At 37.4% G+C, this 20083-nt stretch overlaps 1 protein-coding gene across 1 annotated transcript; it reads left to right on the forward strand.

Annotated features, from left to right (window-relative positions):
* Positions 1-1325: 1325 nt before the first annotated feature.
* LOC310721131 (chitin synthase chs-2-like) lies at positions 1326-14993 on the forward strand. The gene is made up of 20 exons (XM_083532435.1): positions 1326-1481; positions 1675-1816; positions 1934-2116; positions 3338-4039; positions 4178-4515; positions 4610-4699; positions 4781-4933; positions 6191-6365; positions 6804-6908; positions 6989-7130; positions 10076-10276; positions 10369-10653; positions 11098-11286; positions 11544-11958; positions 12210-12226; positions 12320-12384; positions 12975-13085; positions 13311-13528; positions 14608-14716; positions 14849-14993. Exons 1-20 carry the CDS (start codon positions 1450-1452, stop codon positions 14858-14860), a joined length of 3684 nt encoding a protein of 1227 aa, XP_083388561.1. The 5' UTR covers positions 1326-1449; the 3' UTR covers positions 14861-14993.
* Positions 14994-20083: the final 5090 nt, after the last annotated feature.

Consider the following 20083-nt stretch of genomic DNA (forward strand, 5'->3'; position numbering starts at 1 on the left):
GTGAGGTCTATGCTGAAAAACATTATCTTTCAGCCACTGTATTTCACTGATTCTTGTCAGGTGACAGTTTTTGCACCTGTTTTCTGGTAATTGCACCAGTCACACCTTTTAACACTGTCTACTGTTTGCCTTTCACGGTTGTTGTTGTCTGTCACCATCTAAGATTCAGATTTTCTTGATTTTTCTGCTTAGTTTCTTCATCTTTGTCTATGTATATTTGCATTGCAAACAAAGATCGTCTGCACCTGCATCCGCCATCTCCTTCGTTACGTGACAGGCAGATTGTTCATTACCGAGACTTGATTCTTACTGCAGATTTAATTTAGAATACTACAGATCATGTAATCAACATCAGGCTAAGCAGAGAGTTGGACCAGGAGCCGTTCAAACTGCGTTTGGTTCTCTAGGTCTGTCCCAAACCACATGCTGCTGCAGCATTAGTTGGTTTAGGGTTCTGTCACGTAATGGAGGTGCAGGCGGATGCAAGTGCAAACTTTTTTCTTTACAGTACAAACATGCAAACACAATAACCAGGCAAGGAAACAAAATAACCATGACCTGAATCTTAGATGGCGACAGACCGAGAAAGTCAAATGCTAGACAGTGAGTAAGGTGTGGAATGTGACTCATCACTTAGTGCTCATTAACCAAAAATTTAACAGAGATCCAGAGATGTCATGTGACCAAAATATATGATGTAAAGTGGCTGATAAGAAACATAGTCTAATGACTTTTTCTGCATAAAAGCCGAAGAGAAATTCATAGAAACAGTGTAAACCAGAAACAAATTAAATAGACTCGTTCACAAAATTAATAGACGCTTATCATCCTGTATATATGATTCCTCATTATAACTATACAAATCTAAAGTTAAGGTGAGGGTTAGTCTAGAGTTAGGGTTAGGGTTAGTAGGGTTAGTCTAGAGTTAGGGTTAGGTTTAGTCTAGAGTTAGGGTTAGGGTTAGTAGAGTTAGGGTTAGGGTCAGTCTAGAGTTAGGGTAAGGGTTAGTAGAGTTAGGATTAGGGTTAATCTAGAGTTAGGGTTAGTCTAGAGTTAGGGTTAGGGTTAGTCTAGAGTTAGGGTAAGGGTTAGTCTAAATTTAGGGTTAGTCTAGAGTTAGGGTTAGGGTTAGTAGAGTTAGGGTTAGGGTTAGTCTAGAGTTAGGGTAAGGGTTAGTCTAGAGTTAGGGTTAGTCTAGAGTTAGGGTAAGGGTTAGTCTAGAGTTAGGGTTAGTCTAGAATTAGGGTAAGTCTAGAGTTAGGTCTTGTGTGGCAGCATTCCAAACTGTTTCAAATATCATATCACCTTCTTATACCTGACTTAAGAATATAATCACTGACAAGGATTATCAGGAACAGGTTTAAGTAGATGTTTTGTGGCCCAATATTTGTCAACGCCCAGGTAATACATTAGACTGAGACTGGTGTGTCACTTTGTCACTCAACAAGGATGCATGAAGATCACTGTGACAAAGAGGGCAGGTATGATTTCGGTCTAATATTTCTTTAATTTCTTTCTCCAGTTCCATTTATTTTCTGGTGCTGTTTAAAATAAGGGTTTGTATTTATTTGGTCAAAGTATTATTATTATTATTATTATTTCAAACAATACAACCCTTTCTCACAGGAAAATACACTCTAAAATACAATATATAAAAAAAATGTTATGTTGTAGGGCCCGGAAAGCCTGGGATGCTGCTCGGGAAACACCGATTATCGCAGATGAGCTGCAACCTAGCAAGTTCTTGAATTTTATCCAAATCATTACATGCACTATTGTGGGAATCTTAGTGTTCGGTCTCGCCTTCTTAAGCAAAGTAAGATTTAATGGAAATTAGAATTTCTCTTTTCTTGATGACAGGTAGATATTTTGAGTCATTTGAACATGAATAAATGTATATTTGTTTGGTTCTGGTTTTATCTCTGTATTATAGACATCTCTGTTGCTGTTGATAAACCTCTGCAGCATATCATCAACGACCATCGAAACCAAACCGTACGCTTTCCTGTTCATTGGATGCCTTCTCATTGCTCCAAGTGTTTTACTGCTGATCAAAAGCGTTTGGAAAATTACTTTTAAGGATTCCAAAACCCCTTCGACGCAGACTTTGCTATGGGTATGTTCCATCATCCATATATGTGTAATAGGTTTGAGATGTTACACTGCTATGAAAATCAAACAAACAAAAAAACTGTGAATTTTTATGTACTTCAGGGCAATTATTTAAATAAACCAAATACAAAAAAAAAAACAGAAAAAAATAAGGACAAACAGCTTTTTGCTAGTTACATCATTAATGGAAAGTTTTAAGGATTTCTTTAACCATAAATGGATTTGGTTTAAATGATTACATGCTACATTATTATCATTAATCACCATACCTTTCCAACCCAAGCATAAATTATAGCTCTTCTCTCCTTTTTTCTCTTTTGTCCTGCCTAAGTTTAGCTCCTAAGTTTTACGTTTTGTTAATGTCTTTTTCTTTGGGTTCTTTTAATCTCACTCTTGCCCCATGACCACAGTTTGTGTATGTTTGCTTTAAAAGAACCCTAAAATCAGTCTCAGAGTTAATATATTATTTATTTAATTACAAAATGTAATTATAATGATAAAAAGTATATACTGCCATTTGTAACTGCATTTGATCTTCATGTTGTGTTTCTGTAAATTTGAGCTCAAAACTATGTTCTATAAATGATTACAAACATTACATACAGCATTATCACTTTATCCTTGTAACTACATTCCTCTCAGAAACTGTTGAAACAGCAAAGGAAAGTCTGTTTGTTAAACAACATTTAGTATCATATAACCAAGTTCTTTGGTGAGTGGAAACTTGATTTTAGTTTTATTGTTTAATTTGATTGATTAAACAATAACTAGCTCTGAATGTCTACTCTTAGGTTTAGACTTTAGTTTTCACCTGTGAAAACAGCATTTGTTGTTTTAAAGGCTAAGCAAACATGAAGATCAGAAGGCTGTCGCAAAAACTTATTTTATCTTAAACCCAAATGTCTTTAGTCTACAGCACAACAATATTAATTGTCAATTCAATATTTTGGAGGGGATTAGCTTCTCTTTTTTTGTCCTATATGCCGCAATGACACTAATGATGCTAGTTCAAGTGTTTCTGTCAGGAAATATTCTGAGGTTCCCAGGATGTTCTGTGGTGGAAAATACACCACACAATCTATTTCTTGAGTTTACTGTACATTTTTGTCTCACAAAAACAGTTTTAAAATGTATTGGTTTAACCAATAAATAATATAAATATGATAAAACACATTGCTATGTATTATGTTACCATTTTATTCAGTTGGACTTTATCTGTGTGCAGATTATTTCTGTGGAAACTTTGGTGGCTCTTGGATCTTCAGTCCTTACCCTGGTCACAATGCCCCAATTTGACATCCTGACCAACGTGATGCTTCTGAACGGCATTGCCACATTATCAGCTATATTTCAGGTGGTGGCGAACGCAGTCGCGCACGGAAGGAGGAGATTTATTGCGACGTCTTTAGCTGCTGTCATCTTCCTAATTACAGGTTTTTGCCTCTTCGCTGTTAACTACCTGCAACAGCAACCTAATAAACAGAGCATGGCACTATTTGTGGGTTTGGCAATAGGAGGCACTGTCTTGGTCTCTTTGAACTGGTGGGAGAACTACGCCATGCTTTTCAAAATCGTCTTCTTCCAGAACACAATCCGGGACATTGAAAAATCACACAACTTCGTAAACATTGTTGCTAGTTTGGTGCGAATCATCGTGACATCCTCTGTCCTTGGAGCGTATGTGCCGCTCTCAAAGCAGAAGTGGTCATCAGTGCTGTCGGTCACAAGCTTCAATGAAACCCTTGTCTTGAGCCTCTTTGCTATTCAGGTTCTAGCCTCAGTTCTGTGTCGCTACATGGCCGTGGTTGCGTGCAAAATGCATGCCGTGCGCCGCAGCTTCTTCCTTCCAATGATCTTCGCATCTCCGGCCACTTTGGTTGCCTTCGTGCTGGCCATCTGGATTCCCTTTCTGAACGTCAATCAACAGGTTATAATAATGAAATAAAATCTATACCCTTTACTTGAAAATTAAATGTGTTGAGTATATACAGTAGTGAAATTCTTAGTCTCTCTTTTTGTTTGTTTGAAACATTTTGTTGAAGTTTTGCACTTTTTTTGTTTGCAGAACAAAATCTCCTTTTTTGAATACTGTAGCACCTTTCAGACCATAGAAGGCTCAGGGCCGAGCGCCTTGAAGCTGATGCTGAAGGATTTAACTCGTAACTTGTGCCACCACATGTCATACAAGGAGACTTCATTGGGTTTTGGTCTGCTTGGATCGTCTTTAATAAGCTGGTGGATCGGCCTTGTGCTCTGCACGCTCTATATCTGGTTCTTGAACACAGAACGCATTGCCAGGACTAAAGACCTGTTTGTGCGCAACTTTTACGAAGCAGTGTTCATTGACCAGTCCATGCTTCTGAACTCCAAGTTCGAGATTTCTCTTCAGTCAAGGCTTAACAGGTAGTTAAGAGTGTCTGTGCCTGTGTGTATGTATTTAGTGAAAGATAATGTATTTTACATCTTGAATTATCCTTCTTGCCTTCTTCACCAATAGGGAAAAGGAGCTGGTGACCATCTACCTCTGTGCAACCATGTGGCATGAGACTGCAGATGAAATGATGAAAATGATCATCTCAATGTTCAGGTATTCTGACGTTTAAAGAGAATCATCCACGTAAACTTTATAGATCAACCTTAAATGATTTTTTTTTTCTATTTCCTTCAGACTGGACAAATTCCGCCCAAAGAAAAACCAATTTAATGATGTTGTTTTTGAGTCTCACATTTATTTTGATGATGCTTTTCTGACCAAAGACAACAAACGGTGTGTCAACGAGTATGCCGAGACCCTGGTGAAAGTCATCAGAGAAGTTTATGTGTAAGTGACTGTATTGTGAATTCTACCGTAGCACTCACTGGGTTTTAGAAAGTAATAAGCAAAGGGGAAGCAGGTTGAAGGTAATTCACCAGGACTCTTTATTATCCCTTTGTTACTTCTGAGTGCATGACCACTGGAAAATGAGGACTCATTATTTTTGTGGGGTGTTACAAGAATGCAGTATTTAGTACATAATGAATGTAATTCAAGAAAGTACAACTGGTGAACCAGTGTCGCTTTACAGGGGAAGAGAGATTAGGTTTACCTAGGAAAAAGCAAATGAGTGGAAGCAGTGTTCTGTTGTAAAACCTTTCACTTGGCATTCATCTGGATGATACTCAAACATATACTACATACCTACACATTGTTGCACCCCTTCATGCAAACAGTATTGCAGTGTCAACAGAATGGCAGTGACCTCTTTCAGCAGGATGATGAATCAAAGTTAAAGGTTGCCAATTTCTTTGAGCCAGATACACATTTAAAGGTCTTGAGGAGACCATGCCCTTAATAAGAGCAGTTTTGGGGGCTCTAGACAGGTAGTTTTAATGTTACCACCAGAATGTTGCGAGTTAAAATCCCAGCACCAACAAACCATCACAGCTGAGACCTTGAGAAGGGTCCTTAACTCTCACCTACTCAGGTAGAAGGAAGGTGTTAGCTTAGTGGTAAAGGCATTGAATTCCGAAGGTCGTGTGTTCAAATCCCAGCCACACCGAGCTGCCACTACTGGGCCCTTAGCAAGGCCCTTGACCTCTTAGATGCTCAGTTGTATGATTAAGATAAATGTAAGATGGCCTGGATATGCCAACCTTAAAAAATATAACTGCTCAGCTGTATAAAGGGAATAATTGTAAGTAGCTCTGGATAAGGGTCTTTGTCAAAGATGCTGTAAATGTTAATGTTTTTCCAGTTTGTTTCATGCCTGAAATGAAATGTAGGGCACAAATTGGTCCCACATTATGGGGTCCATGTGGGGCCTGAGTGAGCTAGCCTACACACAGCCCAGACTGTTCTGTGGGCCCACAGTGAGTCCCACTGGTAACCCAGTCTACTTAGTGTGGTTAGCCCCACTCAGCCCATACTATAGTGCCTGCAGTGGACTCACATGGGTCCCAAGGGGGTAGGGAGTTTATTTGGTTCAACATGCAAAACTAAAAAATGTCAAATTCAGCTTACTACTACTATTAATAATAATAATAATAATAATAATAATAATAATAATAAATTGTATTTGTGTGTCCTGATAAAATACAGACTATTCACAGAGGATAGCAAAAGTGTATTTAGGAACCAAAAACCTCTTCCTGACCAGAAAATCTTCCAGACACCGTATGGCTGCCGTCTGCAGTACATCCTTCCTCACGGCAACACACTGTTTGTTCACTTCAAAGACAAACACCAGATTCGCCACAAAAAAAGATGGTCTCAGGTGAGTTGCTGCAGGCAATTTCAGACTTTTTCAGATAATTGTTCAGAATCTTTCTTAACACAGTTATTACTCTGAACAATCATAACAGTCTGTTTTGTTTCAACTTTAAGGGTGAGCTACCGGTATAACTGCATACCATCATATCTCAAAACCTTTACATTTGGAATGCAAAAAAACTGCAAAATTCTTGACCCAGAAGATAATGTTTTCTGATAGAGCAGGAAAGATAAATAAATATGACCAGAAATTTGTTATAGTTGAATAACCATACATACATACATTAGATAGATAGATAGATAGATAGATAGATAGATAGATAGATAGATAGATAGATAGATAGATAGATAGATAGATAGATAGATAGATAGATAGATAGATAGATCTTTTAATACTTGCATGATCTCATTCTAGGCATTGGTTGTGTTTCTTTTCTAAAAGATCATGTATATGTACTACCTTCTTGGCTGGAGGCTGCACAAGAAATACTATCAGATGTACATGGAAGGAGATGAGCATCTGACACATATTAAAGACCAATTGAATGTAAGTATGATTTCCCTAAAACTGCCATAAAACCCTAGAAAATTGAAGAAGAATTTTAAGAATTTTATTTCCTCTCCTAGAAAGCCAAAGAGAACACATACATTCTGGCTCTGGATGGAGACACAGATTTCCAACCTTCAGCCGTCATGCTTTTAGTGGATCGGCTCAGGTTGTATCCTGAAGTGGGAGCGGCTTGTGGCAGGATTCATCCCACCGGCACTGGTAAATAATAAACAGATTTTTGTATGAATTAGTTAAAATTGGCTCGAAAATGACTCAATTGGTTGTAGTCAAAGGCACAAAGGTAGTGAGGCAGTGGGATTCTTCGAAAAGTAATTTGTTCCTCATGGTAGAAACTTTCAATGCCACTCCTGTGTAAAAGGAGGGGCAGAGTCTGAGCTACGTCAATACATCCCTCTTCTCTCGCTTCATCTTTCAGACTAAGAAATGATTTAGCAGCTTAGCAATAAGCAAGTAATGCTTAATACAAAATAATCGTACAAAAAAGTCATTACAAAAACATCATTGTGCCACACTGAGCAGAACAATATTCATGTTGTAAACTAGTATTTTTTTTTTAAACAAATTTGCTCCCAATTTCTTACCAACTAGGCAGTTCTCCATCATTATACATCATACATCATATACACTTCCAGATGTGGATGGTGAGAGCAACTGCTTGTTTTGAGATGAAACCACCAGATTTAATTAGATTGTTGCTCATGCTGCATCACAGGGCAACTAAACACATTAAGAAAATTAAAAGTGTTCACTGCTCTCTGGATTAAATCATGTTGCTAACGATCCGGTTTGACTGGAAATCGCAGCACAGTCTCTGTACACCAATGTATTAATTCCACATCCACACCTTTATATTTGCCTTTATGTCAAATATATCGACAGTGGTTGCAAATGTAACAGGAAATGCAACGCCCACATTTTATTGGTTGTTGTGCACTTTACAAGTAGAAGAAAAGTATTGGGTCACCTGGTCATAAGTACGGTATGTGATTTTCGAGCCATGCATTCCACATTCAGTGCCAATTTGCTCTTATAATTTGCTCCACTCTTCTGGCAAGAAGTTCCACTGGATTTTTAAGTGTGTTTATAGATATTTGTGTTTATCAGCCACAAGGTTGTTATGAAAGGCAGGTACCAATGTAGGTGAGGGTGAGGAGGCCTGTGGTTCAGTCAGCGTTCACATTGATCCCAAAAGTGTTCAGTACGGATGAGATCAGAGCTCTATAGCAGGCTACTCAAGATCTTTCTCTTCAAACCATGTAAAGCACATCTTCAAGGAGCTCGCTTTGTGCACAGAGGCATTGTCATGCTGGAACAGGTTTGGGTTTTCAAGTTAAAGTCAATGCAACATTTTTATTATAGCTCGTACAATTGAGTGCCTCCAGCTTGGTAAGTGCATTGATGACGTGACCATCTCCAAGACCAACACTACACGCTCCAACCTGAAGCCGTGGATGACCGCCAAGGTGCGTGCGCTGCTAAAATCAAGAGACTCCGCGTTCAGAGCAGGGGACAAGCTGGCCTTAAAGACAGCAATGGCCAAATTGTCCTGTGCCATCAGAGAGGCAAAGCCCGCACACGCCAAGAGAATTCAAGTCCACTTCCAGGACAGCGGAGACACCTGGTGCATGTGGCAGGGCATCCAAGCAATTACAAACTACAAGACGACATCACCTGCTTGTGACCTTGACGCCTCCTTCCCAGATGCGCTGAACGACTTCTACGCCCTGTTTGAGTTGCAGAACAACAAGGCGGCGAGAAAAAAACATCCCTCTTTCCAGTGACCAGGTGCTCTGTCTAACCACAGCTGAAGTGAGGAAAACTCTATGCAGAGTTAACCCATGGAAGTCTGCTGGACCAGACAACATTCCTGGCAGAGTGCTCAGGAAATGTGCGCAACAGCTAGCGGATGTTTTCACCGGCATTTTCAACATCTCCCTGAGCAGCGCCATTGTTCCTACGTGCCTCAAGACGACGAGCATCGTTCCCGTGCCGAAGAAATCTACTGTCTCCTGCCTCAATGATTATCGTCTCGTCGCGCTCACACCCATCATGATGAAGTGCTTCGGGAGGCTCATCATGAGGCATGTCAAGACCCAGCTTCCATCCTCACTGGACCCCATGCAGTTCGCGTATCGTCCAAACCACTTCATGGATGATGCCATCTCCACGACCCTTCATCTGGCCCTCACCCACCTGGACAACAAGGACTCTTATGTATGAATGCTGTTCATAGACTTCAGCTCAGCATTCAACACAATCATCCCTCAGCACCTGATTGAGAAGCTGAGCCTACTGGGCTGGAACACCTCCCTCTCTAACTGGATCCTGAACTTCCTGATTGGGAGACCTCAGCCAGTCCGGATCGGAAACAGCATCTCCAGCACCACCACACTGAGCACTGGGGAACCTCAGGTCTGTGTGCTCAGTCCACTGCTGTTCACTCTGCTGACTCACAATTGTGTAGCAATGCACAGCTCAAACCACATCATCAAGTTCGCCGATGACATAACCGTGGTGGGTCTCATCAGCAAAAACGATGAGTCAGCATACAGAGAGGAGGTGCAACGGTTAACAGCCTGGTGTGGAGCCAACAACCTGTCTCTAGACGTCGACAAAACAAAAGAGATGATTGTTGACTTCAGGAGAGCACAGAGCAACCATTCTCCTCTGATCATCGATGGATCCTCAGTGGAGATCGTCAAGAGTACCAAATTCCTTGGTGTTCATTTGGTGGATAACCTCACCTGGTCACTCAACACCAGCTCCAGTGTTTTGTGCATTTGTCTTACACTGTCCTGTATTGTCTAGCACTGTCTTTTGTTGTCTTTGCACTGTTTGCACCAGGTTGCACATGATGCACTTTATGTGGCGAGGACACTTACTAGTCCTTAGCCCTGTGTTTTCTGTTTTCTGTGATTGCTGTTGTATGTGGCACCAGGATTCAGGAGAAATGTTGTTTCATTTCACTGTGTAATGCGTCAGCTATATATGGTTAAAATGACAATAAAAGCTTCTTGACTTTATGACTTGCATTGACTTTGTGGTAACAGTTTGAAAAAGAACCACATATAGCAGGAAAGGTCAGGTGACCCAATATTTTTGGAAATATAGTGTATATTTTAGTGTGTATGTGTGTTTTAAAGGCCCGATGGTATGGTATCAGAAGTTTGAGTATGCTGTGGGTCACTGGCTCCAGAAGACAGCGGAGCATGTGTTCGGGTCTGTGCTGTGCAGCCCGGGGTGTTTCAGCCTGATGCGTGCAGAAGCACTCATGAGTGACAACGTCATGAAGAGATATACAACGAAAGCAACTGAGGCGTCCCATTATCTACAGTACGACCAGGGTAGGTAAAGCAAAGAACAAGGAAATAAAAGTGCTCTTAAACCTACAAATGTAATGTACATTCACAGGTCTGTTCTGTCTCTGCTTATGCAGGTGAAGACCGCTGGCTGTGCACACTGCTCCTGCAACAGGGATGGCGAGTGGAATACAACGCTGCCTCTGACTCGTACACAAATGCTCCACAGGAGTTCAAGGAGTTTTACAACCAGCGAAGGCGCTGGGGCCCATCCACCATGGCCAACACGCTGGACCTTCTTTCCAGTGGCAGCGTCACTGCAGGCATGAACAAGTCTATATCACGACCTTACATTCTCTACCAGACTATCACCATGGCCTCCTCGATCTTAGGGCCAGCTACAGTCTGCCTCATGATTGCAGGTGAGCAGTATGTACTCTTCATGTCCATTTCAATTGCTTATGTTTATTTAGGATTACAGTATAGTACATTCTGAGCATTACTGAAATTTCAGGGACTTGGTAAAGAAGAACTATTTTATCCTTAATTCAAAAACTTTTAAGTCAATCATCATACTCGTACAAAAACTGAAATGACAAAATTTTAAGATGTAATTCATTATTTCATTTACACCTTAAAGTCAGTTATTCATTTAGACAGATTTGTCACTTTATTAATCCCAGAGAGAAATTCAGAGCTATTTAATTATCATACTTAAGCTCATTGTTCAGATGCGTATTAAAATATAAACTTCTAACCATGTTTCAGAAACAAAATGGAATGCAATTATGAACATATTAGTCTGGAAAAAAAAGAAAACAAAAGTCCTTTTAAAGACATGTTTGCCATCTTTGTCTTTTCTACAGGAAGCTTTAAATTCGTCTTCAAAATAGATGCCAACGTTGCTCTTATGATGGCGATCGTTCCTCCTGTGATCTACATGATTCTCTGCTATTATCTCGGGCAAGCAAAATCAGACTTACAAATCAACATCGCTGCCATGTTAAGTATAATCTATGCTTTTCTGATGACAGCGACCATCTTATCTATTGTAGGTAAGTGACATTCATTTAAGGCTTTATTAGATAAGATATTGCCCTCTGTGTAACATGTGTGTGCTTGGTATGCTGTATGATGTACTGCACCTGAACTAGATTATATCCCTAAGCCTTGCACATTTGTTTTTGGGATAGAATATGGTACAGCTGTGGCTCTTCAATCAATGAAATAATGCAGTTTACCAGGAAATAGTAAATTGTGTATTTTTCCTACCAAAGTTTGAATTCTTTGCTGTGTTTCTGTGAATATTCAGGGGACCTTGTAGTCCAGCAGACGTTCATGTCTCCAGGTGGATTGTTCTTTATTGGCATAAGCGTCATATATGTTACCACGGCTCTTCTTCATCCTCACGAGTTTCATCTTATCACCTTTGGAATCCTTTATGTCATCTGCATCCCCAGTGGCTACTTGCTGCTGGCAATTTACTCCATGGTCAACATGAACAACGTGTCGTGGGGCACACGTGAATCTGCTTCTCAAACCACTGGATCTGAGGAAAACCTCCAGAAAAATGTCAAGTGCCAGAAGATGTTCAAAATATGTGGTTACAACTTAGAGTTTCAGGTGAACAAAGAAGAAGCGGTGATGTGCAGTGTACCAGAAAATGCACCTCAAGCCACACTGTTGACTGCTGTTCAATGCAAAGAGTCCACCCTGCCTAAAGAAAAGTAAGCGACACACACACACACACACACACACACACACACACACACACACACACACACACACACACACACACACACATATATATATATATATATATATATATATATATATATATATATATATATAAAAATAACATTTTCATTTTTCAGCATTTTCATTTTTCATTAGTCATTTTAGTAATATAAAAGCTATGGTTGTTGAACTGATGTACTCTTTAGACATTTTAGTAATATTGTCCCCCTCCCCCCAACAGACCTTTCATTGAGAACTGTAAGTACACATGACTAACCTCAAAATCTACTTATATATTATATACTACAATGCCACCAATAATTAACTAAAATAATGAAACTTTTTTGCTAGTTTTTATTCAGCAGTTGTCAGAAAGATCTAGTGAACTGGCCCTTATTGAGCACAGATTCGATTTGGTGGGTACCACTTTTTTTTTTCTTCCTAAACTTTTCTTAATAAACTCCCCGGTGGTCCAGCCTTCTGGAATTTGGATCTGGATCCTGATATTTTTTGTCTGGTTTAGTTGTATGCAGAATTTTGCCACAGTTTTTCACTGAAATCGAGGTCTTTGCTTTAAGATCATACACACAGAAAAAAAAGTCTAATAAAAAAAGGTTTCTTTATTGGCTTTTGCACAAATGATATTCATTGACTACAACCTCCAACCATGAACCTCATAATCATAATCTTTAATACAAATGTAATTTTTTGTGAAATGTTCACAATAGTGAGACCACATTTCTGTTTTCCTACAGCTTATTGTTTCTTGTTTGAATTTATCATGTTAAAATGTGAATTTAGGTGACTGCTTATAGAACATAATCATTTTAATTCATTGTTCAGAGTTTTTCCTTGCCACAGTCACCATGGCTGCTCATCAGGGATAAATACACACCATTCACCTTGACTGTTGATTTCTGTAAAGCTGCTTTGAGACAATGTCTGTTGTGAAAAGCGCTATACAAATAAACGTGACTTGACTTGACTTGCTTCATTTGTTTGTTAGAAAGAAGAAACATTTTGGGTGGACCTAATTGAACAATACCTAAAACCACTGGAAAGTGATAAAAAAAAGGAGGAAAAAGTCAAAGCAGATCTGAAAACTTTACGCAACAAGGTTTGCCAGTAATAATTAAGAATGTGTAAAAATTTGTTATTGAAAATTAATTAACATATAGAATATGCTTCATTCGGTCATGTTATTAAACTGTTTTTTTATTTATTTATTAAAATATTGTTTGTGATCAGTCTCATGATCCAGCCTGATATTATTACATTTATAAATATTTGAGTAGTGACGTAACATAGTAATCTGGTTTAATTACATTCTTTACATTTTCAGGCAACTTTTGTGTTTTTTATCTGTAACGCCTTGTGGTTGGTGGCGACGTTCTTTCTGCAAGCCATTGGCACCGCAGTGAGCATCACCATCCCAAAAGTCTTTGCCAATGGAACTGTTGACCCTGACGGGAAGCTTTATATTGATCCTATTGGACTGATGTTCCTCATAGGGTTTGCTGGCCTCCTTATAGTCCAGTTTTTGGCAATGCTATGGCACAGGTACATTCAAAATTCATATTGTGGGTGTGACATTTTATGTGCTCAGAATGATTACTATTTTATGTGTAATATATCTAAATACAGCGGGTAAAATAAGTATTAAACACGTCAACATTTTTTTTTTTTATTATAATTCTTAAAATGCTATTGACATGAAATCTTAACCAGATGTTAGTAACAACCCATGCAATCCACACATACATAGAAATCAAACCATAGATTTTCATAAATGAAGTTATGTGTAATAATGTGAAATAACACAGGGATTGAATATTGAACACATGAAGAAAGGGAGGTGAAAAAAGGCATGGAATGTCATCACACCAGCTGAATCGTTCAGTAATTAAAAAGCAATCCTGCTGCTTGTCAGTGCAAATAAATATCAGCTGCTTCACTCAGAAACTAATGGCCTGTATAAAGGTGTCCCATTACCAAGCAGTCACACAAGAAACATCTCATAATTGATAAAATCAAAGAGCTCTCTCAAGACCTTTGCAATTTGCAAAACATTCTGATGGCATTGGTTACAGAAGGATTTCTAAACTTCTGAATGTTCCAGTGAGCACTGTTCAGGCCATAATCCAGAAGTGAAAAGAACATAATTTTACCATAAACCGGCCATGATCAGGTGCTCCTTGCAAGATATCTAACGGAGGAGTATCAGAATAGTTGTCCAACAGCCAAGGAGCTTCAAAAAGACCTGACAATTGTAGCAGGTACAATTGTTACCAAGAAAACAATCAGTAATGCACTGAACCGCCATGACCTGTGTACACGCTCACCACGCAAGACTCCATTAAACATTAAAAATGGTGACATGTTCAATACTTATTTTACCTGCTGTGTGTGTGTGTGTGTGTGTGTGTGTGTGTGTGTGTGTGTGTGTGTATATATATATATATATATATATATATATATATATATATATATATATATATATATATATATATATATATTTATATGTATGTATGTGTGGGTATGTATGTATAAATAAATATATATAATGTGTGGGTATGTATGTATAAATAAATATATATAATGTGTGGGTATGTATGTATAAATATAAATATTCCCTTTAGAATCCAGACTTTAATCCACTTCATTGCTTACACTGGGACCGAGTCCGTGGTTAACAGAAAGGTGCGAAAGCTCTCACTAGCACTTGTCACTGAGAGTATTGATGAAAATGTGAGTTTTCCTTGTTTCGTTTTATTGTTATTGCTAGATTTATTAATGCCTTGAAATAACTAAATATTTTGAATGTTTGTTAACCGTAATGAGACACATTTCATAACCTCAAGGTTCCATTTTTGTCTTCAGAATTTTCTTTAGTAGGAAATAAAACTGGGTAAAAGCCACATGAACTGTGATGGGAAACTTGGAACCTGGAAAACCGAAGAATCCTTAAACTATACAATACCTGCTTATTGGAATTGAAAGGATTTTTTTAATCACTGTTTACAATTATTTGTTGCTTCTTCTTCTTCTTCTTTATTATTATTATTATTATTATTATTATTATTTTGTTGTTGTTATAAAAATATTTATTAACAATGTGCTGTTTATCCTACCAATGAGCCATGTATAATCTATGTATAATCTATGTATAATCTATGTACCTATATATATATATTTATTTCTGTTCCAAGGTGGATCTGAGCCATTTTGTTCCAAGACAAAATGAGCGTAACTTGTTAAATGACTGACAGATTATTAATAAAAATTATTTATGACATACACCGTTTTCAGACAAAATTATTTACTACATGTCATTGCATACATTTTATTACATAAATAAATGTTACTTTATTTCATCTCTGTTTAAATGTGAATGTAATTTGCCGTAGACCTAAAAGCTGTAAATTCTATATTCTGTAAACCTGCTTATTAAATCTCACATCAATAATCACAAAAGTGACTCTACAAAAGCCTTCCTTGAGCTTTTTAAACATACTGCAGTAACATTGCCGTTGCCCGAAGACGCGCAAAAATTCTACAAAACAAAAGATAAAAACAAAACCCGGAATGAACAGAAGCACAGCTCAAAACCTGTAGGCAAACCTGAGATTGTTGCTATTATTGAGGCCATAATTAGATTATTATAATTTATTTTAAATAAAATCATCTGGCATAAGGTGATGTTTGTATAAATAAATAGAAAACTATTGATCTTCTCCCTGCTTTAGCCTTCATCTTTCAAGGTGCCAACAAATAACCTAAAATACCTTTTGATAGACGTAGGTACATCATAAAAGTTCAACATTTTTCTCAGGTACTTAAACCTATTCATACATGAGACTTTTCATTGCTTTATAGGTGAATTGCAGTATTTTATAACCAGATTCTAATCAAAATTTGCAAACAACAGGTGAGATGTTCTAGTAAATAATCTTGCTGCTTTCTTCTGAGACTAACTAGAGCTTGTTAATGCACTTACTAGAACATCCAGACTGTTAGGTGTTATAGTAATCCAACTTAAAGGTAACAAAAACATGATCTGGTTTTTCTGCATTGTGTAGTGAAATTATATTGCGTGTGTGTGCGTGTGCGTGTCCACTCCTATTAAGCCATAGATGAGACATCATTATATATGTACAACGCTTTGTTTAGCCCTAATAGTTTAATTGTCAGGCTGTTGAAAGATACTGACTTTGACGCTATTACCAAGCAGTAGCTAGATTCAACATACGCTAAAAATAATTTTATAATAAATCACACCCATATTTCCTATTGTCTACAATCAATAAAAACTATTTAAAAACTCTTCACGTCATTCTGATTCACACAGTTGTATTCAAAATCTGAACGTAAAAGAAACACCCAAAATGATAGTAGCATGTTCTGTTCTGGCAATGAATACTTAGTTTGACTCCTTCATTTCCTTTATTTTTGTTTAGCGTCGATTGTACGATTTCTTCGACTCGTTTGTTCTACTGCTTCTTAATATTTGGCAGACTGATTCAGCATAATTTTAATAGTTTCCTCATAAAATGTTGGTACTACTACAAATATTTATTCCAACCACCATAAAACTCATTCTTTGGTCAACTGGAACAGTACTGGAAATGTCAGGGTATATTTTAGCAACGGATTTGCCACCTACACCGACACAGAGGTTAAAGCCTACTTAAAACAAGTGTACAGTGGTAGTTTATAGACAACAAACAATATTGGCAAATCTTTTGACATGTGAACTTAGATACCATATTGTGGATTAAAAATCTCCCTTTATTTTTTATGCCTCATTAGTTCATCAAAGCCAAGTTTGTTTTTAGAAGATTCTCCACATTGGTTCTTTTCCTGTTTTTGGAATCTTTCTTCTCCATGTATGTATAGTTTGCCATCTCCCTCTACTGGTTTATGCCTCACACACTGCTGCTTTCTCTCTCCTTCAGCTGCTTAGGCGCTTAGTAGTATCCTGTCTCATGTGATAAACAAATAACCAATAAGATTTAGGACTACTTAATGATCACAGTTATGGCATAGTGTTACATGTAAGCCTCAAGAAGGGAGTGAGGATCCATATGAAAGAGGTTATTTAGAAATAAATCTACTGTATAAGCCAAAAATCAATGTCAAAAACAAGCAATGGTTTTAAACACTATCAGGCATTAAAAACAACATGGCCAATAATCCAATGGTTCAATAAAACACAATGCATTTAGAACTTATACCACATACATGTGCTCAGCCTAATTTACCCTCATGACCGATTCACATGTGAGTCACATTTGACTAATTTTTGTGAGGTAAAGCATTTGAGCGAATATATTTTATTGGTGTACTTTGGCTACTTTTTGTTTTACTGAGTATCAAGGATACAAGCAACTTTTACTCTCTACTCAGCTTGATCAGTCAGTCATGTAAATTATTGGTTCTTCTGCTTTGTAATTTGATTTTGTCTTTTTAATTGTTAATTGAAGATCCCTTTTTAAACACATGCCTGTGTATAGCAGCTTTTTTCCCCCAAAGAAATATCTTTTGGAATGTTTTTCTTAAAAGGTTAGTCAATTTGTTGGTTATCTGCCACACCTGATGAGGCCCATCAAGGGCCTGAAATCAAGCTCCTAAATGACATCAGGATAGAGTAAAGAGATACCTCCAATATTTTATTCAATCTTGATCATTTCTTACTAAGGAGTTTTTTGCTACTGGTTCCAGTGAAATGAGGCCTTGATCTGCTTCATGATGACGATATCCCTGTAAACAAAAGGAGGTTCATTTACAAGTCTGTCACTGAAACGCATTTATTTTGAAATGGGAAGCTAATTACACGCCAGACCTCCTCACCTAACATCAGTGTCTGACAACTAATGTTAATGAATGGGCACATCTGTGTAACATTACATCTAAAATATAGTGGGGAGCCTTTTGTGATTATTATAAGAGCAGGAAGGTGGGGTGAGAATAAGAATAATTGCAATAAATGCATTACTAAATCAATTTTTCTTATGTGATGCATTTGCAGGATTTTTTTCTGTTGATAGAAGGGTTGTAATAGTAATTATACAATGTTTCAAACAAAGTTTTGGACCAAACATAAGTAAATGCTAAATAAGTATACCAAACAGTGCAAATTTACAGTGTAGATGGCAGGTTTACTTAAAAAAATAAAAAGTTGAAACCATTAAAATGTATAGTGGTAGATCAGTCATTAGAGGATTGGGCTACAGATTGGGAAGTTAAGAGTCCTAGCAAAGTTCACACTGCTGGGTTAATTGAAATAAATGCAAGTCATTTAAATGAAGGGTGTCTGTGAAATGCAGCAGGAGGACCAGCAAAAACATATCCCCAGCTGCAATAGCAATTTGCCTCACCGTTTCACCTACTTTAACTTCAGAGGTTATATAATCAACCGCAAACCCTTTCTAATCCTAACCGACCCTCCCGGGTAGAATTAGACCTTCAGATGAAACACAATGCTAGAGACCCATAATCAGAGAAAAACAAGCCCACGCAAGGTAGAAGAGAAGAAGAGAAGCGTTCACAAACACTTCTGACACAAAAACAGCCGGTAATTCACATCATGTCTAAGCCTGCGAGTCATAATGAACCCAAACAACCTTCAAACGTTCTCTAGTGGATTAGACTCAAATATGTTTGGTCAAATTATTTAACAATTTTTGTTAGTTGTTGATTTTAAATGTGAAATAAAGACCATTCATCCATTCATTCATTCATCACACATACAGTAACAAAATGACTATTAAAAGATTGAGACTGTGAAAAAAGGCAACATAGAAAAATAAAAAATTTATAAAATAAAATTGCATTTTACTATATAGTGTGCACTGTGAAATAAGACTCGGGGTTCTCCAGGTTAAGGTTTGTCAATAACCACTTTGTAAGAATCAACCATCTAGATAAAATTGTGGAAAAAAGCAATTGACACAAAGTAGCAATCAAACACTTACTAATCCTTAGCCCTGTGTTTTTTGTTTTCTGTGATTGTTGTATGTAGCACCAGGGTTCAGGAGGAACGTTGTTTTATTTCACTGTGTAATGCGTCAGCTATATATGGTTGAAATGACAATAAAAGCTTCTTGACTTGACTTGACATGGGTAGGGCTGATTTTCTTGTCGAAGGGCATGGGACAGACCATACTGTCTCTAGACAACTCCTTAAACTGTAAAACATCATGACTAATACATACAGATGAAAAACTATTTGGACAAAAGTTTGTGGACCCTCACGATAAGATTCATATGTGCTTTCTAAATATCCCATTCCACATTTAGTGCCCATTTGCTGTTATATTATATAACAATCATTTGTGAAGATGTTCCATTAGATCTTAAAATGTGCTTATGGAGAGTAAAGTCATGTACTGATGTAGGGTGAGGATGTCTGGGGCAGAGGTGGCAGTACAGATACTCATGTTTTAAAAGACTGGTAAAAGTTGAATACTGATTACACTTTTCACTTAAGTTGAAGTAAAAAGGTTTGGGCTCTGACATGTACTTAGGTAAAAGGTAGCCATTACTACTAACTGTTTTAGTGTCAAGACAAAATTGATTATATCACCAAATAGATTCAAACTAAAGTAACAAGCCTGGTTTGAAATAGAAAGAAGTACAAGTATTTGTGTAAAAAATGTAATGAGTGAAAGTAAAAAGTTGTCCAAAAAATAAATAGTGAAGTGAAATACTGATACAAGAAAACTCTACTTAAGTACTGTAACTAAGTATTTGTACTTAAATACATTTCCCATTTCTGGGAAGTATTTTTTAGGGTTTCTAACCCTAACCCTAACCCAAATGTGTTCAGTAGGGTTGCAGTCAGAGCTCTATAGCAGACCACTTAAGATCTTCCTCTGCCACCCATGCAAACTCACAGAACTTGCTTTGTATACAGATATAGTTGTATATAAAAACATAAGTTAAACTTAATTAAAAGAGCAAAACAGAATACATTTGCAGAAGATATAATACAATCCCATACTTTGTTTTTATCCATATATTAATCCTTAAAATATTATTTAATGTATTTTGCTGTTCTGGCACAATTGGTACACTATTATTCATGAATAAGTATTTTTTTAATGTAAAAAAAAA

Source organism: Silurus aristotelis (assembly GCF_946808225.1).
Source record: "Silurus aristotelis genome assembly, chromosome: 27".
In the NCBI taxonomy this organism is placed as follows: Eukaryota; Metazoa; Chordata; class Actinopteri; order Siluriformes; family Siluridae; genus Silurus; species Silurus aristotelis.